General features: G+C 41.2%; 1 protein-coding gene across 2 annotated transcripts in view; it reads right to left on the bottom strand.

Moving 5' to 3' along the window:
• The window catches only part of pax7a (paired box 7a), a 72,310-nt gene that overhangs the window by 25,113 nt on the left and 20,856 nt on the right, over window positions 1-26,341 (bottom strand). For both annotated transcript variants that reach the window (XM_061687087.1, XM_061687088.1), the window contains exons 5-6: window positions 14,089-14,288; window positions 1,340-1,505 (exon numbers count right to left, since the gene is read on the bottom strand). In XM_061687087.1, coding sequence (XP_061543071.1) covers window positions 1,340-1,505; window positions 14,089-14,288 — 366 coding nt within the window. The remainder of the gene's footprint in view (window positions 1-1,339; window positions 1,506-14,088; window positions 14,289-26,341) is intronic.

Below are 26,341 nucleotides of genomic sequence, written 5' to 3'. Positions count from 1 at the left end.
TGGGTTTCTAAAGTTGTCAGTACTCGGTTTAATAAAACAAAGTCATGGCTATACCTATTGCCAAGCATCAGCTCAGAACTATGTTAGAACGTTGTCAGTACTTGCTTTATGTAAAACAAAGTAGCGGTTATACTTATTGTCACTCGTCAGCTCAAAATTATACATTCATCTGTTGGTTATCAGTTTATTAAAACAAAGTAACGATTACCACTATTGTCAACCATCAGAAAAGAAATAATGTCGGCTTTTCAAAGTTGTTGGTAGTTGGTTGAATAAAATATATTAATGGCTATCAGTTATCAGCTCAAAACTTTATGTTACAAATTTGTTGGTAGTTGGATTATATAAAAACAACATAATGCTACACCTATCATTGACCATCTGATCAAAACTACGTTACAAAATTCTTGGTAGTTGGTTCATGTAAAGCAACGTACAGTGCTGGCTACACCTATTGTCAACCATCAGATCAAAATGTTACGTTCATTTGTTGATACTTGGTTTAGAAAAAACAAAAACATAATGGCTATATCTGTTGTCAATCATCAGCTCAAAACTTTCAAACTTTAAAAAATTGTCAGTAGTTGGTTTAATAAAAAAAAATTAGTAATCGCCACACCTATTGTAAATCATTAGCTAAAAATGTTTGTTATTTGTTTTCAAAAGTTGTCATTATTAGGTTTGATTAAACAAGGTAAAGGTTACGCCTATTATCAACCATCACTTTAAAACTTAAAAGTTTATTTGTTAGTACTTGGTTTATTAAGACAAATTAATGGCTTCAGTCTTAATCATCATCTTAAAACATTATGTTCTGCTTCAAAAGTTGTTGTTACTTGGTTTATTAGCAAATTAATGGCTTCAGTGTCAACCATCAGCTTAAAACGTTATGTTCTGCTGCAAAAGTTGTTGTTACTTGGTTTATTAAAACAAAGTAATGACCTACACCTATTGTCAATTGTGAGCACCAAATTTACAGCTGTTTTGCAAAAATCTTGTGTTACTCAAACAAAGCGATGACTACACCTATTGGCTCCCTTCCCAAGGTGGTCTGTCCTTACTTAGTTCATTAAAACAAATGTCCAGACTGTCTGCCCAAAATTGCACGTTCCTCTTCCAAAGCTGTCCATACTTGGGTTCATTAAAATTAAGTAATGCCTATCAATCCTCATCTTAACTGTCTTGTTAGTCACTTTGTTCTTCCGCAAACAATGTTGGTAATGTGCTCCATTGTGGCGAAACGCGTTTAAAGGACACTTGCGGAGGCCATTGGCAAATAAGGGTTAGTTGCAGAACTACGGACTTTGAAAGCTACAATACGGCAGCACAGTGCACTCACCCTGCGATAGTGTGGTGCCAGGGTAGCTTGACTCCGGGAGTTGGTACGTGGGTAAAGTGGGCATGCCAGTGGGTGGGAATCCGCCGGGAAGCAGGTGGTTGAAGGCAGCGAGCTGATTGGCCCCAGCCTGTTTACGCCATCTGGCCCGTCTGTTGCTGAACCACACCTGGAGGAGATATCATGGGAAAACTATGACATTTGAACCTGTCTAATAAGAGGGTTAGTATTCCCCCATGGTTAAAAGTTGAAAGTGAGTTGACAAGTGGAGCGTGTGCATCATGTATTTTGGTACCCTTCACAACTTTTGAACACCAAAACACCAAAAGGTTGTGTATCGATTCATACTAAACTGTACTTCTCGTGACAAAGTTATTTCCCAGAGAGCCTGGAGGCCACCGAGGAGTAAAAATAAATCCAAAAGCTTTCCATACTTCAATAAAACTAAGTTGTGGCTGTACCTATTGTCAATAAGCAGCTCAAAACCTTAAGTTCATTTCCAGTCGTCCATACATTATTTATTTTTTTTTTTAATGAAAACGTAGTAAGATATTGTCAATCGTCATCTCCAAAACCTTCATTTCAAAAGTTGTTGTACTTGGGCTAGTCAAAGTAAAACTATGATTCTCAGCCGACCAACCAACAGACTGCAGTGTTTGGAGCCAATTAGCGCAGACCTGCAGTTGGTGCCCTAACAGAAGGGTGGCAAAGAGTTGTATCAGTAATAGTAATAGTTGTACTCTTTTAAACGTGACTGCTATTTACAAAGCCAAGAAAGAAGCATTTCCAACTCTCGTCTAGACAGACAGCGGTGCTGAAATGAGCAGCACACAATATCAACTCTCTGAATGAAAAGGCAAAAAAAAAAAAAAAAAAAGAAGTAGGAGTTCTTTAGAAAGATTTACACATTTTAAAAAGGCTTCTGCTTCAACAAAACATGAATATAATCAGGCTTGTGAAAGAACCCAGCAACCTGTTCCATTTAGCCGAGACAAGGCCCAACCTTCGCTGCGTGCTCGGGGGTTGAAGGACATTGATCTATGCCTCGCACAGGCAATTCATCAGAGTTTAATACACTGTCAGCGCAGTTCATCTACTGTTGTGTTTCAAACGGCCTGGCCCATTGTGAGCGCACATGAAAGAGGGGGACAAAAGCCCCTCCATACGCCAACCAGAACAGTGGGCACAAAGAGGGGGGCGTCCCTTTTTAAACAGTCCTTCAAGAGGGACACTTTCAAGGGGATTTACACTTGCAGCTTTTTTTTTTTTTTTGAAGAAGAAGAGGAGGTGCCTCTTTTTGTACACACAAACATACACATAAATTCGTAAAAAGGGCCTACAAGGGATCTTAGCCACATTTGAATGTGTAAAAAAAGGGACTTTTAGGGAGAGGAGAAGAAGGGAATTCAGTGAAATCTTCATCTGCTGTAGCCTCAATCAGTGCCAGCAAAACAAATGCGATGTGTGGCTCCAGTCAAGTGGCTACTATTGGGATGTAGTGGAGCGTGCTCGCAGGTCTGAACCCTCCGAGCTCCTACCGGGCCAGACAAACAGCTGCCTCACTCACCCCTCACTTCCACGCACACACAATCTCCCCCCACTTCTTCATCCCGCAGTGCCACTTCACCCCTGACCTCATCCTCTCACCCCGGCCCTCTTTTATGTTCACTTTAACTTCCTTCCCCCCCTTTTGTCATCCAAGCTGAGCGAGGAGGTGTTTCATCATGGCAGCCACAAAAACGCTTAAACGTTTCACTCTTGTTCTTCTCGTCATGATGATGATGATGATGATGACGACGATGACGCTCCGATTCATTTTTGGTTATTTGGTTATTTTAGTTGCATTTAGTCATCTTATACAGTCGTTGACTTGCATGACAGGTAAAATGTTACTTAAATTTCCCCTTGAAGGATTTAAATTCGGAGAATAAATTACAAAATTAAATTAAAAACATTTTTATTTATTTTTTATGTGTTTTATGTTTGATTATTATCATGGTTGTGTTTAGTCTTATTATACAACACAAGGTAACATGTGTGGCAGGTAAAATGTTACTTCAATATCCTCTTGAAGGATTAAAAGTACTTCATTAAATTTTTAAAATGAAATAAATTCAAACATTATTATTATTATTTTTTTTGGTTAATGTACTTTTATGCTTGGATGACATAAAATGTTATTTAAATTTCCCTGAGATTGAAACTAGAATAAATGTAAAAAAAATAAAAAGTACAGTATAATAATAATTGTCCATCCATCCATCCATCCATTTTCTGAGCCGCTTCTCCTCACGTAGGGTCGCGGGCGTGCTGGAGCCTATCCCAGCCGTCATCGGGCAGGAGGCGGGGTACACCCTGAACTGGTTGCCAGCCAATCGCAGGGCACATACAAACAAACAACCATTCGCACTCACATGTTTATATTATACTTGAATTTAGTCTTATTATATGGTGGCTAATTAGCTTTCTTTTGGTAAAATGCTACTTAAAATTTCCATTGCGGGCTAAAAATGAGTAGAATAAAAGTAAAACAATGTTGTTTTTTAAATTAATTATAGCATATGTTTACATTGTTATTATTGCAGTTGGAGAATATAAATATGAATTATTCTTTTCAATTTAAATAATTTTGCAATTTCTAACAGTGTTTGGCAGTGTAAATTTGTTGAGGTCCCATTTATAACACCATTGGAGTGATCAAATATGCTAGCTTTTCTGCGCTAAAAAGTTCAACGTACAAAATAAAGAGGCCAAAAGAGGAGCATATGTCACAATCTGAGGCTCTTTGAGACTACAAAACCCACACATACACACACAGCCCGAAGCCGTGGATTTGAGGCCGCACTCTGGAACCTGATCACAAAGTCACCTTGGACCACGATTTTTTTGCTTGGCTCTCCCCAATCCGGTTTAATTCCCTGCAGCGGCGCATGGGGAGCTCCTTCGCCACTTGCGTATCTACCTGCACGACGGGCCTCCTTCTCAAAGCGCTAAGAGGTTTCCTGGCATCGTTGCGCTCTGGACAAGGCAAAGACGGAGGAGAGCTTCCGAGCTTAGCTCTGCTGCAAGAAGCGCAGAGATGGAAGTGGATCAATGGTGAAGGTTGTTGTATATCATATACGAACCTCGCTCACACTCTTCGGATACACTGCGGGTATCCCTCACTCTTGAATGCAGTGCAAAAGTGCAGGAATGATTGGACACAGAAGACTGTGGTTTCTGGTTCCCTGCTTCCTCCCACATTCCAAACACATGCATGTTAGGTTCACTGAAGACTCGAAAAATGGCCTGTGATTGGCTGGCCACGAGTCCAGCTTCTCTCACCAAAAGTCAGTTGGGATAGGTTCCCACTCACCCGCAACCCTGATGAGTAAAAGCGCTAAAGAAAATGGATGAATGTGATACCACAGAGGAAGGGTACACAGCAGTGGCAAAAAGAGTGTCATGATTACTATAAAGCCAGAAATAGAATTTAAGGAAGCCATAGAGCATTCTACTGCTATATCACAGTTCATCTTTCGAGTCCCTGCTACATCACGTTTTTATAAAACCATATTTTTCCCCCCGCATTTTTAAAGTATACTTACTTTACACACACAGCGGGCACAGTCACGCAGAAGCTGCTGTTGGCCACAGCGCTCACCCAGACACTCAAACATAGTCTCGCAAATGTTACATGCCACCCCACCAGGCCCCGCCTCCCTAAGGCACATCCATGTACACAGACACAATAATACCTACAGTACTTTCTATACTTTGTGTGTTTACATTTTTTTTGTTTAAACATATTTATAGTGTATTAATAATGTAAGTGTTTTAATAATTGTGTTTAAAGTTTGTGGAAGGGGTATAACGATATAATTTTTTTTTACATATAGTCTCTATATTGCAGATATTCCATTTTGCAGGTTGGTCTGGAACCGTACAGACGTTCTGGTTGCTGTGTACGATATGGAGAATCTAGAACGAGCAGAATGAGCGCCACAAAGCCAACTGTGTTAATGTGAAGAGACTCGCCTCCCTGGCACATGCAGTAATGTTACTTCTGCATGTCCCCACGTAAACTAGATTATCAAATTGGTAACTACACATGTATGTATGGGTAATATTGTTGAAATGTTGCTTTACGTCCCTGTAAAGTGAAAATAAATAAAACAAGTATTGTTAATAACCCTGCCAAATTGTAATAATAAACAAACAGTGTATAAAATGAGGCTTTAAAATGATTGAAAAATGGTGCTATTGTCTCTGCTCTCAAATGCTGTGGGCGTGTCCGCTGGATGTGTGAAACCACGCCCCCCCCCAGAAAAGTGGATCCTACTTCATCTAGCATCTTTCTTTCAGGTACGCTGCGACAAGAGGCGCCAGCCACGAGCTAGCTTGCGAGCTAACAGGAAATAATAACTTGCTCTTGTTCCAGATAACCGCTGATGCAAATGAAGGTGCTCAGTCCTTATATAGTTGTAAGGGACGACTCACCCTGGACACAAGTGCGTCACTTGGCGGCATTTCAGGAAATCAGGAAAACTAAAATGGTAAAAAAAAGAGATTAATGCTATATCGTCACCATTCAGTACTACATAGTTCTCGGTCTTTACAGGTTTTTTAGCAATTATCGTCAAACAGGTCACATGTATTTAGAAAGAAATCTCTAAAAAAAACATTGCCTGTGCAGTTGCTAAAGGTTTTATGATGGCAACAATGGGCATGGCCTTAGCCTCCAATTCAAATCAAGACATTTGCCTTTCAATGGTCCATTCACCCTTAGCCAACAGGATCGATTGATGGCAAGCTGCCTCCGTGTTTCCTTTGATATCGTTACTGATCTGAGCTCGTCCACGCACTGCGCTAGCGAGCTGTTCATCTTCAATAGACGGATCACGCGTCCCCCCTGCAAATTCCCCGTTCAGCCGATCCTCCATGAAGGATGCTGTCAAAAGAAGGCAAGTACACGCCGGATGTGTGATGCCTCTCAGGAGCCAATTTGCGACATGTTGCTACAGATGAATAGCAAGAGGCGAGATAATGACAAAACAAAATACCCAGCCCGAACACACACGGGGGGGGGGTGACGCAACCGGCCTCAACACACAAACGCTCCTTCAGTCTCCTACCACGCAATATCACTCTTCCTCACCCGCTTTTCCTCATCCCGCCTGCCCCCTCCCCATATTCTCTCTCTTCCTCTCGCTGCCTTCCAGACTGCTGGCACTATGCTAATTAAAGTAGCTAGGAGTGAGAATTTGAGAGGAGAGTGGGATTAACTTGATAAGTATCAGGAGTACAGAAGCACTGTACCAAAGTCATTTAAATTCTAATAATAAGAAAAGTGTTAGAACATTCACTCTGACGCACGGCAACAATTTCTCCCAACCACAATCTCCATAAATCCTATTTGTGCCTTTATGAAACATAAACCCCACACTGGCGGGAATACAGTTTGCCTGTTGGGTTCGGCTGCCGCCACTCGGCTCCATTGTGATCGTCTCTTTTTTGCCGCTGGTGGGCGATTGATAGTGAAACAATCGCTACTTTGTTATACGTCCCTCTTGGTTTATGTTGCATATGAATTGGCAGCATGAGTCTGAGCTGCAAAGCTCCATTTTAGGAACAAAAAGGATTGAGACGTACTTCTTAAATTAATCAATCAGGAGTTGGACGAGACTTCTTACAAAGCATTCCCAGAAGAGTGGAAGCTGTTATAGCTACCAAAGAGACAAATAACTCACTTTCCTCAATTTTCACATCCTATAGGTGTGATGGCCAGGTATCCCCAAGCATTTGTCCATATATCGTGCAGTGTAAGTGCACATAGACTACTTAAGTGCAAAATAACTTTACTCAACTGGTCTCACAAAACGTTTTTTCCATATAGTGCATGTGTGCTGAGCTGCATCATGGGTGGAACAACCACATGTCCCAATACTTTTGTTCATAAATATGCATGCGCACCACATTCTTAATGAACATGTGTCCCAATACGTCAGTTCAGTTTTTGCACACAGGTTCCTGAAATGTGCTGGGGGTAAAATGGCCATGTAACCCAACACCTTTGTAAATATATTGTATTTATGACCTGGTGTCCCAATACTTTTGTCCATATAGTGCATGGGTTGGAAACTTGGTTGCTCAAGGGCCACATTGGATTTTTAAAACGGACAAATGGGTCGGGTCATTTTTAGAAAAGGTTAAATACAAATTTTTATTTTTATTTTTTTAAAGAAAAGGGTAAAATGTGCATATAAAATAGTAACTTTTTAAATAAAATGATAACTGATGAATTATTATAATAATAAAACAATTATTTAATAAGATCAAATATATCTATGTAAAATTGTTCGTTTTATAGATAGTTAAGAAATAAAGTGGGAATACATACATTTTAAGTATTTATTTATTTATTTAATATATATTTAACAATTATTGGGGGGAAACGGCTAAATAAATGCAATCGACATGACAGGAGTCCTGATACTGTAAATGCTCGGTGGGTCGGATCAAAGAATTAAAGAATCCGTGTGTGGCGCAGGGACCACGCATTGCCCTCTGAGATATATAAGAGAACGACCATGTGTCCAAATGCTTTTGTCCTTAAAGAGTATGTGCATGGAGGTGTTGTGACCAGGAGTCCCAATACTTTTGTCCATATACAGTTGTGCATGTGTGAGGAAGGTCGTCGTCATAAATCCCCCCCCCCGCGCGCACACACACAGACGCACACACCAAGTGGCAAGTACAAGCCGCAGATAAAGCGAGAAACTTTCCCCCCTCCCCTCTTCAAAAATTGATTTTCATGCTTCGTAAAAGCCGAAGCTTATACCTTATTAGATTGCACTAAGTATAATAGCGACACGCAGAATGTTTATTGGTAATGAAAGAGGATCGCAAGTGACACAGTCGGTGGCGTGCTGAGTTTGGAGAGTCCGAACTGGCTGAGTCTAAACAGAAAAAACCAAAAAAATAAGTGATTTGCTTCATCGGTGAGAGTTAATTCAGTACGACCTATTGGTCTTCATTGAGACCTCCTCGTTGTGTGGGACACAAATGACTCACAAACGAATAAAATAACTGATGAATTTGCCCATTCAAAAAGGTTTTCACGAAGCAATACCCATTTTCAGCTACCTAAAGTTTAGTTTTGGGGGTGGCAAAAAAATGTTTCTCATTTCAACATCACAATTTTTAGTGAACTAAAATTTAGTGGTGCATGTGGAAAAACATCCAAAAAGGATTCAAAAGTTATTATTTAAAAAAACAATCCCTCGTTTCCCAACTGAATGGAATCGGCTGAAAAGTAAGTTTGAGAACATTTCCTTTTTCATTGACTGAAATGTTTGTTTGTGCGCAGCCAAAAGCCCCCCCCCCCAAAATATCTGAGTTTTTGATTATATCCGTGCTCATGTCGTCATGGAAGTTGATATCTAAAGGAGAAGATACTGCAGGAGGAAGAATTCCCTCCCACTGTGGCGGCCCTTCAACAGCTCATCATATCACGCAATTTGTCAGTCAGGGTCATAAAATGCGCTGGCAAAGGAGCGCTGGTAGCTGTGCTGAAAGCGACAGCGGGGGCTGATAAAGATAGATGGGAGAGGAGAAGGGGGGCTCTTAAAATGGCAGGCTGGGGCGGACACAAGGGAGCGTGCTCCCGTTTATGAGGTGGTGAGTTTGTGTTGCGAGTCAAAGCCCAACGGCGGAATCCCAGCGTATATTGACAGCTCGGGCCTCCCGAGTCGCGCTTACTTCCTGTGCTGGAGGACCTCCACGATCATCAGCATGTCGTGGTCCGCTGTCAGGGACGGCAAAGGCCTTTGCAGTGACACTGACGTACATTTTAATCTGAAATTACTTGTTAATAGTTGTTCTCTGAAATTGTATTGATTTAGTCGTAGTCTGTAATTCAATCTATTGCTGTCATTTTGTAGCGCTTCTATTGATTGTACTACTTGCAGATGTTCAACATTTTGCCATGTCAATCTAATCTGTCCAGGGCCTTGAGGATCAGTAGTGCTTGCCGATGTAACTAAAAGACTCTGCAAAGTGAATTCAGAGATTTGTTTATAAACACATTATAAATGTTTGAAGACGTACATAGACTTACAGTAATGTAATACTGATTTGTGGAGCTATAGCGTTAAACTGGTTTTTACCATTAAAGTTTTCCTGATTTATTTGGGCATTGGTAAAACACACTTTGGAGTCCGACATAAATCGGCTCTGCCCCACTGTACATGAACTTGTAGCACTTTCATTCACATCAGTGACTATCCGGCGGATTTGTGAGTTAGTTATAATTACTTGGCCCCACGACAGCCTGCAGGCTATCTGGCAATGCCTACAGTCCATAAATTCCTCTACCCTTCGGATAATCCACTAGCATGGCCGCTTTAGAGCGCCTCGTTGTTGGCCGTGAGTGGATGCAAATCAAGAAAGGAAGAACAGCAAGGAGGGTGGAATTTCTTTTTTTTTAAGTCCGACTTGACACCCAGCGTATGGACCAGGGCTTCAACCTTGGGTGGCTGCTTTGGAGTGCCCCGTTGTCACGGTGTGGAAAAAAGAGTGGGATGTAATCCAGGGATTTTAAACTATATCAGCAATGGGGAGTTTTTTTTTTGAACCAATCAGATTTCAAGCGAGCTGGCCCTCGGTGACGATAGTAATTTTTTCGTCTTGTAATTTGTCAGTCAGAGGAAATCTTGTTACAGCCAAGTTTGACTAGCAAAACACATCTGTAGCGACCTGCACACATTAATACATTTAACAATCAGCATATGTGAGGAGTATGTATTTTATTGGTACTTTGGTCATTTTTTATTACATAAATATTTAGTCTGAACTGCTCCAAACGATGTATGAGGCACAGTTGACTTTTTTCAATAATCGCAATGTGATAGTGCTGGTATTAGGAGGTGGACTAAGGCGCCAAATGCACGGCTCGCAACTGTCAGCATGTTTGATGACTAGTAGACAACACGTCGGGTTCAAATATGACTTTGCCCGCCCATTGTTTTTGCTCTCAACCTAACCCGAACAACTTTGGCGCCCAACGACATCTGGAGGATGCGTCATTGCAGCTGTGCAGGAGAAGATTGGCTTTTCGGGCCAAAGGGTCTCCTCTCTTCTCCCATCGTTTGGGCACCTTTGCTAAGGCCCAGCTGGTGCCTTGCTTCACAATGAAACACACATGTGCTTTCCATCAAAATTCTCATGTAAACATCCAGAAGCGTAGCCCTGGGCAAAACTCAAACCAGGGCTCAGACACCTCAGCTCCCTTGAGATGATTAGACATGAAATTTCTTGTATTCTTTTAATTTAAGCTTTGAACTGAAAATGTAGTTTTCAGGATAGAAAGCCAAAACTAATTATGAAAAACTGTACTTCTGTTCCTTGCATATACAGGGTGTCTTCCATTTGCTATAATATTTACTAAAATTAATCAAGCCTTTTATTGGTTAATTAAAATGTATGTATTAATTTTTTCATTTATTTTGTATTCATTTATCTCATTAAATGATTGGTTAATTTACTTGTTGTGAATTACTAAATTTAAAAATTAGTAAAACAAGCTACTTTACATATAGATTTAACGTATTTATTTATTAAATAATTGGCTAATTAACTGTAAATAAAAGAAATGAAAATTATTTTTACTTTAATTAAAACACTATTATTTTAATATATAAAATAAATGGAAAAAAATATATAAAAATACTAACAAATGACATGGGCCAGCTGTAAATGCGAATATGAACAAGCCAATTAACTATACTGTATGTCACTTAAAACAAAACCTGTGCAGTTTTATAAAGGACAAAGCTTAATGTTCAATTCCATTATTAGGGAAAGTGTATTGGAAATTTTTGGAGTAAAACCCCCATTTACAGACTAACAGAAATGTTTGAAAGTTTATTCCTTAAAGCCCATTTCACTAAGCAACATGAATATTGGCTGGCATGTTTCTCATAAGCAGCCCCAAGAAAACATCTCAAGAAACCATGCCTGAGACGAGTCGGGAAGTCTGTCATTTTGGGTTGAAGCTCCCATTTTTAGATCATTTCTGATATTTCTAGGGGTCCTAAAAAAACGAACTTGTCCTTAAGATTTTCTCTGATTGCTACCACATTTGAACAGTGTGTACTTCGCTAAACTGCGAATCATTTGAGTTTGTGTTATAGCATGTGGTTGTCGCATTGGCGGCGAAGTTTGAAGACTCTCCATAAAACGCTAAAGTCTAATAAGTCAACTCCACAAGGCCAGACCAAACCTCTTGTGTGTGATGAAGGTCCGCGCCCTGATGAAATTATGAAATGTATAATGTACAGATGCAGTTAAACTCACATTGTGTCCGCCATTGAATCCTTTTTTTTCTTTATTGTTTTACCGATTTTTGCTTTCCAGTGGAGCAGCTGCGTCTGGCACATTAGTATGTCACTCTCATGGCTAAAACGTGAAAACCAACAAATGCTGTCTCATGAAATACAAAGAGATGGACAAAGACATGTGTGCAAGCACTTATTCCAATGGATGAACACTTAGCATGCGCTAACACACTTGGAGGGGTTCAGACAGAGTGTGAATGACTGTAGTAAAAGGAGAGGCCTGCCCCAGAAAGCCCCCCCCAACTCCTAGCCTCCCCTCCTTTTCCCCACCCTCCATCCCAACCAGTGGCTGATTGATTAATGTTGTCAGGGCACAGGGGTCCCTGGAGAGGATGAGGAACCCCGTGTGATATGTGGAAGGTTTTACAAGCAGCGGCGAGCTTGAAAGTGATGGGATGAGATCCCTGCCAAACGGCCGGAATGAGAAATCCATCAGGAATGCGTTGACTTTCTCTCCTCTTCCCCCCCAAACTTTGGGAGAACAGCTGCCGCAATAACTCTACTGTAAATATTTTCCGCCGCTGACACACAGCTGCGTGGCACCCAAGCAGGCAGGCAGGCAGGCAGCTCGCAGGCTCTTTATCCAATTGCAGTGCAACACTGGAGGCTGGTGATAAGCATGGGAACTTCTTTAAAAGCACAGTGCACAACACAGTCTATACTACCCTAACAACAATACATTTGTAGGGATTAACGAGCCATCAAACTACATCCACATCCGTAAAAGAGAGAATTACGATTGCAGTGTGGAAAAGCAAACATTATACTCTATTCAAAGCTCATTTTACCATAAAATTGCAACTGGTACAATAGTCTGTAGAATCGTTGCCATGGCGACCACTGCTCAACTAGTCGAGAACCGGTACCCGGCCCTGTGTTCATTGTGATTTTCCACAGATGCTAATTCTGAATTACATGTTTACAGTTGCAATGCTTTTGCAGGAATGAGATGAATTAAGGGATAGAGTTGTGCCTTGAGATACTACTTTAATTTGTTCCTTGACCAGGCTCATAACTCAAAACACTTGTATATCAAATCATCTTTCCCCAGAAAAATGAATAGAAAAGCCATGAATCCGTGCCAGCCTCCTTCCCCCAAAAGTTTTTTTGCAATGTGTTTTTTAAAGAGGACATATTTTGCAAAACCAACATTTTCTAGTATTTGGGATGTAATATTGTCTCTATGGTGCCTCAGTAAATGTGAAATATGAAATAAAATCGTCCACGCACTCCCGGGTTCCAAACGTTTTTCTGCCGAGAGGCCTAAAATCAGGTCATTCGAATTTCTTGACCTTATCTACATCACTAGCGAAGCTCTCTGCTTACCTCTCCCCTGCCGGGCCAGTGCTGTCAACATAAACGCCTGTGCTTTCACAAGTGGGTCTTCTTCACAGAGGAAACCAATCAGAGGAAAGGGAGCGGTCTTAGCCAATTATGGATAAAGCGGATTCAAAACTGGATCAAACAAAAGTAGCTGTCAGAGGGGCCTTTTCTGGACACGTATGACAAAAGCAAGGTTTATTTTATTTTTTTTATTGAAATTGAGACTTTTACACTAAGTTAAGTCCATGTTAGAGAGTCACTCTATGGAGGTCGAAATACGGAACCTTTCATAAGAAAAATAGCACTCTATAATATTGTATAGAAATAAATAAATACAAATATAACATACTCAAACAGAATTTAAAGAACTTAATAATTTGTTCATCATGATTGATTAATTGCAACTTCCTGGTGTGCCGGAGTAAAGCAATAGTAGTAATTTTTCATAGAGGATAAAGAATTTCGGTCTGTGAGTACTGTTATATTGTTTAGATTGTGTTGCTGCGCCGTTTGTGTTCAAATAACCAGCTCAACAGCAAACCTGAACATGATAAGCTCTATAGAAAATAGATTGATGGATGTTTATTACATTTCCTGTGCTTAGTTCAACAAAGAGTTACAAAGCCATTGCAAGTAACCAATATGAATATCAGTCCTTGTACAAAATGATACAATCTTCTTATGAGATAAAGTTACCCATACAGTATAACAACCACGCAAAACCAATTCCAGAACTTGAATGACACTCAGTGGAGCGCAGACCTCCGCCAGGGCCAAATTTTGTGTGTTGTGTGATCAGGCTATGTTCCGGTTCATGGAAGATAATGATCTGTCAGAGACATTATGATTGTAGGGGTTGGGCAGGTCCGCTCAAATAGTGAGATGGATTGGCACCTTTATCGAGAGCCTCAAAAAAAACAAAACATCTACAGTACAAAATGTTGTACAAACAGGTGTATTTTGTGTAGTCCTGTTAACTCTATGTCCTCCTATTTACTGTGAAACAACATAAAAAGAAGAAAGCCAAATAGTAGTAGGCGGGTTGGACTCTACCTGCACCCTGGCCTCTGTCAGTTTGGTCCTCTGGGCCAGCTCCTCCCGGGTGTAGATGTCCGGGTAATGCGTCCTCTCGAAGGCTTTCTCCAGCTCCTCCAGCTGCTCGGCGGTAAAAGTGGTGCGACTGCGCCTCTGCTTGCGCTTCAGCGGCAAGTCGGGCTCGGAATCCACGTCGGAGCCGTCGTCTGTGCGGCTACCTGGCGGGGGTGAAAAGGATAATTCATGGGTGTCATCAAGGTATGTGGGAAAAAAACAAGAATGCGAAGGTGTTTTAGGCGAGGTTTGTAGTGAACGTGATCTGCACTCCCAGCATGTAAGACATTCTATCGAAAGATAATGCAGATTTTTAAGCAATCGCTTTTTAAAGTTTTTTACAGTCTACTTACTGTAGTGCCCGCGCATGTGGGAAAGGAGAGCCACAGTGGCTGATGCACAGTGAAACACAACGAGCAAACTCAACGCAGGAGCTGCTGTCAGCCACAGCTCACACCAAAACCCTCACACGTAGACTTGCCACTGCCACACCACCAGGCCCCGCCTCTTAAAGACACATGTATCAAATGTGTGTAGTGAGTATTATCCTCGATGTAGTGCCTTAAGTGTAACCCACAACACATCTTGAAAAGCTGTGAACAAATGATGGTCACTGGAAAAGCAATACTTCTTTAAACGATATGTTACAATTCATTCCTTTGTTCAATAGTTAGGATGGATGCTCCACTAGCTGATGTCGATCAGGTGCGTTGTAATCATGTGACAGCATTCACTTAATTAACGGAGTGCGCCGAGTAGTGTTTGAAAACTATCATTCATTTCACTGATGAGAGAACTACATGGTCCACTACATAAAAACTGAGTGAATGATTCCAGACGGAATCATTCACGCGTTCCCTTCTCCCTAATCACTGTATAAGGATTTTAGTGGACTTTTAAGTGAACTACAAAATCCACTATTTAAAAATCCATACAGACACAGACACTACCAATAAATAGGTTTCATCCAGAGCTTTTCCAGATATGAAAGAATGCAAAGAAAGTATTTACTACTAAGAAAAAGTAACAAAATGTCTCTTTATAACAGTGAACAAAAGTAAAAATAGTTTTCATCCACTTCCGGGTCTAATTTGGGAACATATGACATTAATTATCTTCAAGTAACTACTTTAAAAATGCGTCATCTTACAACAGATTGCTCTTATTTTTGGTTCTAAATGTGAGTGTGCAGGGGCGGATCTATTGTAATGGGATACAGGGCCACGTCCCACCCCAAAAATCCTAAAATATTTGCCTTATGTGATATAGCATTTTTTCAAACCAATTAGAATATATAAGCAACATGGAATTGCTTTATACAAAGATTTGAGCATGTTTAAGCATAAATTAAAGTTGAAGAATATCAAATTAGCCTTTGGTCTTTCTCTGTATAATGGATTTTCACCTACTGTGGGTGCATCTGGAATGTATCCCCCCGCAATAAATGGGAGTTCACCGTATACAGCTGGGAGAATATTATCTTAATCTGTGAATATTTATTTGATATAGCAGACGCCGTGATACACAATCCTGCCTCAGAGAGGGGCGGTGAGGGAGAGGGGGGCAGAGGAAGTTAAAGTGGAGTGCTGAAGCGGGAGAGGGGGCGTAGCTGGGTAGTGGGGTTAATCTGCACGGGCCACCTTGCTGCTCCTCGCCTCTGCTTGGCCCAGGGCACACTGCTTATACACAGCAGCAGCAGTGTGTGTGTGTGTGTGTGTGTGTGTTAACACGTAGCACAATATCGCGGCAAAGCCATTCAGCCCGACGCTTGTGTTTGCGTCTGCTGTCATTAAGTGAATTAGAACACATTTTACACGACTTTTGAGGCATTCAGCTAAGCCGAGTTTTTGCTCGAGGAACGGAGATACGGCACAAAGCAGCACAATCCGGGCCCGACAGGGACATTTTTTGACAGCAAAACGCGCATTACCATCGCACATTACCATTATAACTGAATTTAGAAAATTGCATCATTTTCACCTCCTCTGCACGTCTATTCAGACTACATGGCCCCTTTCATTTCATGTCACAAAATTCTTATTTTCATAATTTCCTCATTGAGACAGTGACAAGGCGGCGCTGACGTGCCAGTGTTGCTGCAGGCCTTGTTGGATTGCATCACGCACCGTCCAGAAAAGTGTGGGAGAGAGAAAAGGGAAGATGTGCAAGGGGAGCCACTAGATTCCCGCTTGTGACACCATTCAGCTCAAATCAAAGCCGGAATGGTCACCTAGCCTCTTCCTAACTCATTGTTTTCGTTTACAGTGCTCTTCAGCGGCATCTTTCAGCATAAGTGGCCAAAAGAATACTCAGACGTAGCGTACGAATAACAACTGTGAGAACAAAAGAGCAACAGAGCTGGCAGTGTCTCAAGGCCGGCTCCAGAGTTTAATTAAACAAGGAATTAGGGGATTATATGGAGACTATCATCACAGGCCACTCCACCAACATTTTTTTTGTCCCCCCTGAGCTCGCGCTCGACGATTCTTTGCGGATTACAACGTGGCCGCCGGACATGAGGCCGCATTCATTAAATCAATTCTTCAGTCTTATCCGTTTTAATAAAGATTGATTCTCGGAACGCACGCCGTCCTTGAACATACAAAAGTTGAATATGTACATACACCACATATCCTTTTGTTGGTTTTCATGAGGATGCGTACATCCGTCGGGCTGCTAAATTGCCGTGACGACACTTGAGACCAGGCCCGGATCACTTTCCAAAGTCACCCCCAGCGTCCTGCCGGGGGGGAGACGGCGTCGACACGGACTCGAGGGGGCTCCCAGAAAGACGGCAAAGTCTCCTTATACATGATCGTCTTTTCCTACGTCCTTTCCTAGACTTTACTTTGCGGTGAACCTGCTGCGGCCCTCGGTGTCACATTCAGCTTGCCACCGGGCTAATGACTGATAACCCTCAACAGCTGATAGCATGTACCGCGGCTCTCCATTAAGCCCTTCAGAGCCGACACATCTGCTCTTAAACATAAAGCGCAAGCACAAGGTCAACGGGCCTGCCTGTAATGAGGACGGGAGAACGGGAACATGCTCCGCACCCACACACACGCGATGCATGCAGGGCCCAGCTGGGACTGCATGTGAAAGGAAGAATGGTATTCGGGGCAAAGACTTCCACCGAGGCCGAACAGTTTTTCGCTAAAGTGGGAAAAACACAGGGCTGTCACCATCAAATCTTTTTAGAATCGATTATCTGTAGATATTTTGTCGAGTACTTGAGTAATTGCCGCCCTCCCCCCCCCAAAAAAAGTATTTTTTTCAATTATATATATTTTTTATATATACTAACATGTATTTTATTCTCATTTGTGACGGCTACTGAGTGTATGCTATGAACGCTGTACAGAATTTGAGACTACAAAGGGTCGGTTCGGAAATTCAATTCTCTACATTCCGGAACGTTGGGGAACCCAGAGCGTTGTTGGCGTGTGCCGTTTGGTTATTCATTGGCCAAATGTTTCCGGTGGCGCAAATTGGTTCCTGGCGGCGCAAACATGCTTTTATTAATACTTTTTATTGCCACGAGGAAGGATTTTTTTTTTTTTTTTTGCATCAACCAGTTTTTGTGTTCGACGTAGCCGACTTAGGCAATTTGTTGTTTTTACAGCCCTAAAAAAAAAAAAAAAAAAAAGTCACATTACCTCACAATTTAGAAGTTCTTCATTTGATCATCGGTTGAGCAGTTTTGTCCAGTGAAAAGCATGTTGTTGCTAGTTTGGTGTTCTAGTTTTCTTTTGTTCTGCAACTGTCTGGCCTTGACTGAGGATTGGCGAAGTACTATACATGCTCCCTGAGTGCTTTTGTTTTGTGTTTTGGGTAACAGTACGTCGCATGTACAGTGGACCCCCGCATACTCACGGTTCACCTATTCACAGATTTTTGTTCAAATTTTTATCTTTCGGTTATTGGTGGTTTACCCGCGCTTAGTCAATAATTTTGGGGTTGAAAAAAAAAATTCCAATTTGAGCAGAACATCACTGTCTAATGAAAACCGTGTATCTCCAAATTTAACTTGTTTTAGTTTTTTATCTGAAAAATAAAAACCATTAGTTTTCTTTGAGTTTTGTAACTGTCGAGCCTTGGCTGAGTTCTTTGATCAATGGAACTCACGTATCTCCAGGCTGTTTAGTTTTGATCCAAAATGCAAAGAACATTTTGGGATGGTGTATCTGATAAAAACGCAAACTCACAATTTGAAGATACATAGTTTCATCAGACAGTGATGTCCTGCTGCCTAAAAAACAACAACAAAAAAAAAAAAAACACTCAGGCAGCTCATACTTCATGTAGTCAAAAGAGAAGACATCAGTTTTAGTTGTCTGTGTGTTTCGGATACATTTCGAGACACCTGCTTTTCTTCTGATGGCAAATTCCTACTCACTGCAAAACAAAACAACAAAGCAACTCCAAATCTCAAATGCTTTCCAGCCACAAATGAGCGATTAGCTATGACTCTGAGCACACCTCAAAAGTCAACAAGTCGTATATTGTGGTCAGGACTGTCTCATTCCAGTCCTGTAGGAAACAGTAATGTGCATTACAGTATATTAGTATTCTTGCTTGAGCCGCACTAACAATTTTAATAATCCTTCAACTATAGTTCATGTCTCACCAGTCCACAAAATTTCATGGAAATACATTTTTATGCAGTCAAGCACATAGCAAACAGGAAAAAGAACAATTTCTTTTGTGGAGGTAACAGCTACTGATTGATAATATGTAGTAAAACATGGCTGCTGTTACTACAGGAAGTCTGCAGGCACAAATCATCCCTTTCAGTGTGTTTAGCTGCTAATGACAACATTTAAAAATCATGTCTTCTGTTTGGTTTTATAGCCTCCTTCACCCGCCAGTGGTAATAATCACATAAGACAACGAGCAAACAACACTCCCACGAGGGTGTCGAGACCCATCCGTTAATGGTCCGCTCCTCAACAAAAAGGTACATACTGATTCGACCTTCGCATAATACTATCGCTCTAAGGGTTCATGAGATATTGATAAAGCTCTCGCGTCTCTCGTTACTTACATACAGTCCAATTAGAATCAAATTATGCGCTATCCAGTGGGCACGATTACTGCAGCAACGCATTCTTCTCCGGGTGGGCCCTCAAGGTTTACCCCCCCCCCCCCCCAATCGTCTGCCAAACATTGATTTCAAATCCTGGTCAGCCTTTTGTTTCGCTAAGGGCTTGATTAAGAAGGAGAATGAGCTGAAGCTTCAATGAATTAAGAATATCAGGATAGGGGAAGTAGATAGTGTGTTGCTACCAATCACATGTTGTGTGATAGAGGTTTTATAGCTAGTGTATGAGATTATTCATTGACAAACAGAAATAAATGCATGGCAATTAAATCAACTGCTAACAAAGCATTGACTTTAAATTGTACCAAATTCATTATTCCTTTACAACCAGCTGGAAAAGTCAGTGTCTGCATTTTTCTTAGTTGTGAAAGCACTGATTCTGAGAAGTGTTTCACTCGTGTGTTGCATGGAGTCACCCAACTTCCATGAGCAATCGTGAACTGCGATTCCAACCCAGGACTCTGGACTACGTTCTACGATTCCACATACAGTCATTAAAACTGTTTACTGAGGGAATATTCCTACATTGTATTGTGAAAGAACACAGACATTTTTGTGTCTTATTTCCCGTTTCCAGCGAGAAGCGTTCATCAAAGCTTGTTTAAAAGGATCATTTCCAGAACTTCAGGTGAAATAAAATGAGGTCGTCGACATGCAGGATTAAATTTTTCTGAGCTTAATTAGGATCCCTGCAGACAGAACAATGAACAGAAACAACCTCGGACGTGTGGACTGCCGTGTTTACTTTAAATGTGGCTTCAGAGTGCAGTAGGAGCCTTTTTGAAAGACTGGGCTTGCTAGTTCATAGTTTGAAGGTGAGCTTGAGGTTTAAAAGAGGCCCCATAGACCCCCCCCCCCCCACACCCCCCCCCCCCCCACCCTTTCTCCTAACACTCCAGATGGGTTCCTCATCACCCATAATTCCTCAAACTCTCACACACCCTCAGACTCCTCCAACACAATATTAGAAACAGCTATCAGTATGATGTAGTACAGTTCGCGAACAGTGTCAATCAAAACTGAATATTATTATCGATGTAAAGTCTCATTTTTATTATTTTTTTTTAATACTCTTGCATTTGCAATCATTGGATTGTGCAGGTGTCGAAACCATGTGTATTTCATTCGCAGGAACTTTCCCCAGGAACTATGAAATGTCAGAAGATCATCTATCACGGGAACCAGGGACTAAAGGTAGTTCCAGGGTCATTTATCTACAGCCCAAAACCAACCTTATTTTATGGTATGGCGTGACGAAGGTATCTGATTGGATGATTACTTGGACTTTTTTTTTTTTTTTTTTTAAGAAGGGAACTGGAAACTATACAAAGAGATATGCTTAGATAACTCTGATCTCCATTTACCACCACCGACTGGATTGGAGGTGTAGTGCAGTTCCTTGAACATCAGTACAATACCAGAAACTTGGGGTTAATTTCACACCTCTGGTTTCAATCGGGCTTGTAAAAGTTGGTCCGTTTGCCCCACTGGTTTGGTTTCTTTTCACTCCAAGCGGGCCAAAACACATTGCAAAGAAACGTGACATTGCGTTCTTCCTCTTATTGGTCAACTGCGAGTGCGAGACACAGGACTAAGGAAACTAACAACACTTGGATTTGATTGGAATAGATGTGTGCTAGCGTGAAAGTATGAGTACTATGCAGCTTCTATTTTAGCAATTCTAAAATTACCATTTCTAATCATTTTGCAGTTGCTGAATTAGACCAAGGGGGGCGGGGGGGGGGGGGGGGGGGTGCAAAGAAGAGTTAGATTCAGAGCTTAGTGGTTTTATTCTTTAGCAATTGTACTGTATATTAACTGTTATAATAATTTAGCAATTGCTCAATTGGACCAAACAAACCCCACCAAAAGGGGAAACATAGAACAATTTTATTCAAAGAGTGCGACGTTAAAAGTGTCTCAAAAGTTCAAGGTACTCTTTTGATAAAAATTTGGCTTTTGTTGTTTATGATTTATAATAATTTAGGAGTTGCTTCATTAGATTAAAATATTTTTTTTTTTTAACTCACCAGGGGGAAAGCGAACTAGACTTTGATTAAAACGGACCAAAATTCCAGGTATATCGGATCATATTCACCTTTTGTTTTATCAATTCTACAATGAGCTGATATGATCAATTCTCAGTTGGTTTTTAAGACCAACAGAACCTCAATAAGGAGGAGATATACTACACTTTGATGAAACCAGACTGTAGGCCGCTAGGGGGAATGTAGCCTAAATGTTCCGGCTACTTTTGCACAAAATGCACCTTTTGGTATTTTTATAACAATAATGAAAGTCTAAATTTTCCAAGGAGACAAATTAGACAAGAAAACAAACTAGACTTTGATTCAAATGGACCAAAATTGTCTTTTTTTTCTCTTTTTTTTTTTTTACAATTCTTATAATGATCATCTTTATGATCACTTCTTAGTCGTTATAACAGAACAAAATCAGTATTATCTTTATGAAGCCGTTTTTTTATTTATTTATTTTTTCATAAAGCCCTTGTTATATTTTGCAGGCGCACCTACAATTATGACCTACATTTGGTCATGACGAGATGAGAGAACAAAAACAGGAGAAACATGTTTAAATACATGGAAAACAACAAGCTTTTGCCAGGTGCTTCATCTCTAATACACTCGTGAATAAAAAGCTCCACGCTCACTGAGCCGCCATGTCCTCAGTATATCAGCCGCACCTTTAGCGTACTACCCGAGACGCAGGGACAAAAACAGACAGGGCTTTGGCAGTGCGGCATTAGCTCATAATGGCTCATTTTGAAAAGCATATTAGTTCCAGCATAATTACGACGAGGCCGTGCACTCTCTGTGTGCGTGTGTGTGTGTGTGTGTGTGTGTGTGTGTGTGTGTGTGTGTGTTGTAGGCATTCACAGGACCAGCCTGTGAGCTCCGAGTCACACCAGTTGACTGTGACTGACAGCAGATTTAGCTCAAAATACTGTTTTTTCCTCCCTTGTATCCCACAGGACAAAAATAACACGGCGTCTTTTCTCCCCTTTTTATGTTGACTTGTTTATTTTTGTGCCTACCTTTTGTCGTGCCTGATACCACAATTATACTTTTTGTCAGTCATGGAGGGGTGAATATCAAAAGGCCTAATTATGCAAACCGGCCCCAGATAAGCGATGGGATCTGCTATCTGTGACATGCATCTGTCTCTGTGCTGTCTCTGCTGCTCCAGGCCTGCATATAAACAGGCCTGCCTGTCCTCAGGACTGCGTGCGATTCAAGTACACAACACTGTGGGATGTTTCGGGGGCGAGGAGCTGGGGAGACGGCGGTGGATGGTGGTGGGGGTGCAGCAACATCAAATAACTAACAACTTCCACAATTTGCATTTTTGGGACAGCGGCATCGCCGGCAAACGCGCGTCATCCCAAAGGGGGTGCCGAGCGAAGGGGACGGCACGATGCGTCTCAGATAGGGACTTTGTACGACGGCGACGAGATCGGCGATAAACGAGACACTGTGAAAGACAATTTTCGCCATGAAAAACCTCCCGCGGTTATCTTTCAGCGGGAGGGGAAACAACAACAAAAACTCTCTCTTCTCTGTATTATATTAAACGTGCTAAAGTATTTGGAGTTTTGTTAAAGCAACTTTTTCCTCATACTGTGAACCCACACGCAATAAGTAAAAAGCCAGGATATAAAAAATCAAAAAAAAACATTACAAAAACATTGAATAGTTCTACCCCTCCCACAGGCTTTCAACACATTTGAATTTCTAAATATTTATGCATCTGTGTTTTAGATATGTGCCTTTAAGAGGCGTGGCCTGGTGGGGTGCAGTGTGATGACCAAGAGTCCGCGTGTGAGTGTCTGGGTGTGAGCTGTGTTTCTGCAAGAGTATGCTCATTTTGTTTGTGTTTTACGCTTGTCAGGGCGTTCGCAGTAAGTGGGTGACTGTGGCTTTTCTTTCCAACAAGCGAGGATATAACAGATTTCTACAATATAGAGGGGATTTCCGCCATAGACACGTTGCACACAAAAACTGGAGTGCCGGGAGGACAGTTACATTTCTTGAGGTATGGTAATCAATGAAGCGCTTCAGGGCAGGACCTTCATCACACAAATATATTCAATATCTGACCCAGTCGGTTGATTTTGCTTTATGGGAAGTTATCAATCTTCAGTGGTAGGGCTTTGAAAGGACCCCTGGAAGGGAAGCGAGGGAGTGTCTTTGGAGATGCACCTGGCGTAGTGACAATTTGATGGCAGAAAGTCGATCTAAACTCACGTTTGCAAAGACCACATTGAAATCCTGGCACGAGGTAGACCGCTGGTCTAACGCAAGTTTGGTGAATTTGATCGGGCTACAGGCAGACAAATAAATAAATAAGGGCACCCACACACATTATCTGTCGCGGTGACGATGCTACACTCACGTGTTAATCACTGCGATTAGGCAACGTCTGTCCTCTTCCGCACAGAAAAGTCTCTGTCGAGACTGTCAGTTGCGCCACATTTAAAGGGAATGAGAGCGGCTGCTTTAATTGGCAGCAAATGAAGTCGGCTGTAAACATTCCCACAGTGGCGCAGCCCGCCCACCCTTAGATCCGCCGGGCTGCGCTTGTCTGCGAAATTACCAACACCAATGTAACCCACGTCTGGCGCACCGTTGCATGGCCTGCCACGCAGGATTTACGCCATTCACGAATATAGGACCCTTCGAATCACTGTTTGTTTGTTCACTGGCGGGTTTGAATGTCCTCTAAAGCAGGGTTTCCCAACCTTTATTGAGCCAAAGCATGTTTTCGACACTTGAAAAATAAAATACATCTTGGCACACCACTAAAGAAAAAAGTATACTGTATATACTGAAATAATAATGGTCTTGTATGGAATGGCAACAGGTAAATTGTACTTTCTTCCATCTAGCGTAAGAGCATTTAATTCTTCTGCCAGTCACTATATGTCAGTGGCATAGATGGATGAACAGAGAGATGTTATTTGTAGAAAAGGAATCATTTGAAGATGAATTAAAGGAAATTGGATAATTTCCTGTGGAACACCTGATGATTTATCATGGCACACTAATGTGCCACTGCTCGAACTAAACAATAAAGCATAGGAAGGGTGGAAACAACTACAATTTAAAAAATGACCACAAATGTGTCTTATTACAGCAAAAATGTAAAAAAATAAATAAAATCTTCTGTGGCGTATTCTTTTGGCTGTCTTAAAGAAGAGGAGGAAGAACGATGAGAGTCTCTCTAATTTTCTCACAACAAACAATTAGCCAGCCCCCCTTTTTTGGGTTTGCTGTGGGGGGGGGGGGGGGGGGGGGTGTTTGGTTTTGAGTGCGAGGCGCAGCCGGAGCGATGCGCTTTTATGGCTCTTGTCACTGGAAAGAAGGCGCGGCGCGTCCGTGAGAGCGTACGCTGGCCTTCCCCCCACCCTTCTCCCCCTCACCCCAGGTCCGCTGGGCCTCCCTGCCTTTTTAGCCCACAGAGACAAGCTCCTCGGGGGGCCATTAGAGCATGAATAGGTGCCTGACAGGCCTGTGCAGCACCGTAGGGCATCCATAAACGCTGACATATTGACTCCCCATGCCTGGGCGCTGCCCAAGTGTGAAAACGTGACGGCCTCGAAGGGTGGTGGGATTCTCTCTCTCTTTAACTTACTACCCAACTAAAACTATTTGAGCACCACTGTGGAGGAAAATGCTGCTTGTACACATACAGAAAGGCTATTGTAAGCAAGTAAGTCCTTTGCTATTGTTACATACTCCACTCACACTCCATTGCTGCTTCTTAGTCATTTTCTATTGTGTTCCACTCACAGCGTTACAGTATGCATTTATTCATGTTTGTCTCATATTTTATGATGTTGTAAATATGTACATTGAATTCCCACATTGTGGGATGGATAAATGTTTATTCTATTCTATGAAGAAAGCTTTTTATTCTATTATAGTTTACAAACAATGAAACATTCCATAAAGTCAAATCTAAATGTTTGTATTTATGAGCATGAATATAAAAAATTTAAAAAAGTATTATTTGCAATCGTCAGATTGCAGGAGGGTGTCACACTCAGCCTAAATAGAATTGAATAGATGTGCACACATCCCTAGAAAATATTTAAGAAACTACAAAGCTCACTTAAAGACATTACATTTAATCATGCAAACATGAAAAAAAAATCATGACAAAAATTGCTACCACAATGCTAGGCTAAGCACATAGCCAGATTATTTAGTTTTCGTCGGATATAAAAAGACTGGCAATAGCTGGTTTTAGGATAGCATCAGGTATGTGCACAGACATTTTGGGGAGCAGGTGCTCAAGCCATAAAAGGGCACCCATCACCAAAATTGTTCATACAATTAACAAAAAAAAGTACTATATAGATTATGTATTTATTTCTGTTAACACAATCAATATTGTCAATAATACAACTATTAACAAAGGAGGTGAAGGGGAGCTACAGTGGATATAAAGAGTCTACACACCCCTGTGCAAATGTCAGGTTTTTGTAATATACTGCACAAGAATGAATCCAAGATAAATCATTTTAAAACTTTTTCCCCCTACTTTGTACTTAATCTAGATCCTGTACAACTCAATTGAAAAAAATATATATTTTCGAGAGGGGAAGTAAAAATAAACAACTGATATAACGTGGTTGCACAAGTGTTCATGCCCTCTTATAAAAGGGATGTGTTTGTGTTCAGAATTAAGCAATCAAATTCAAATTCATGTTAAATCGGAGTCACCTCACAACTGTCACCATTTAAAATCCATCTGATTAACCACAAATGAATCCCAGCAGTTCTAGTAGGCTTTTCCTGACATTTTCATAGTCACGTCTTAAAACAAGCCAGGTTCCGCAGAGAGCTCCCACAGCATCAGAGGGGTCTCATTGTTCAAAAGTATGACTCAGAAGAAGGGTACAAAAAAATTCAAAAGTATCAGTCATCTATCAAATGTATAATTCTCCCAAGGACTCAGACAAATGCCCATCAGATATCAAAACACTTGTTGAACACTTGGAATTGTTGACACAGAAGGTAATTAAAATTATTATTATTATTTTTTAAATATTGATAAATGAAAAAAAATAAATGGACTACAGCAAAAAGG

Source organism: Phycodurus eques, chromosome 10 (assembly GCF_024500275.1).
Source record: "Phycodurus eques isolate BA_2022a chromosome 10, UOR_Pequ_1.1, whole genome shotgun sequence".
Classification (NCBI taxonomy): domain Eukaryota; kingdom Metazoa; phylum Chordata; class Actinopteri; order Syngnathiformes; family Syngnathidae; genus Phycodurus; species Phycodurus eques.
This window is presented reverse-complemented; position numbering and strand designations above follow the sequence as displayed.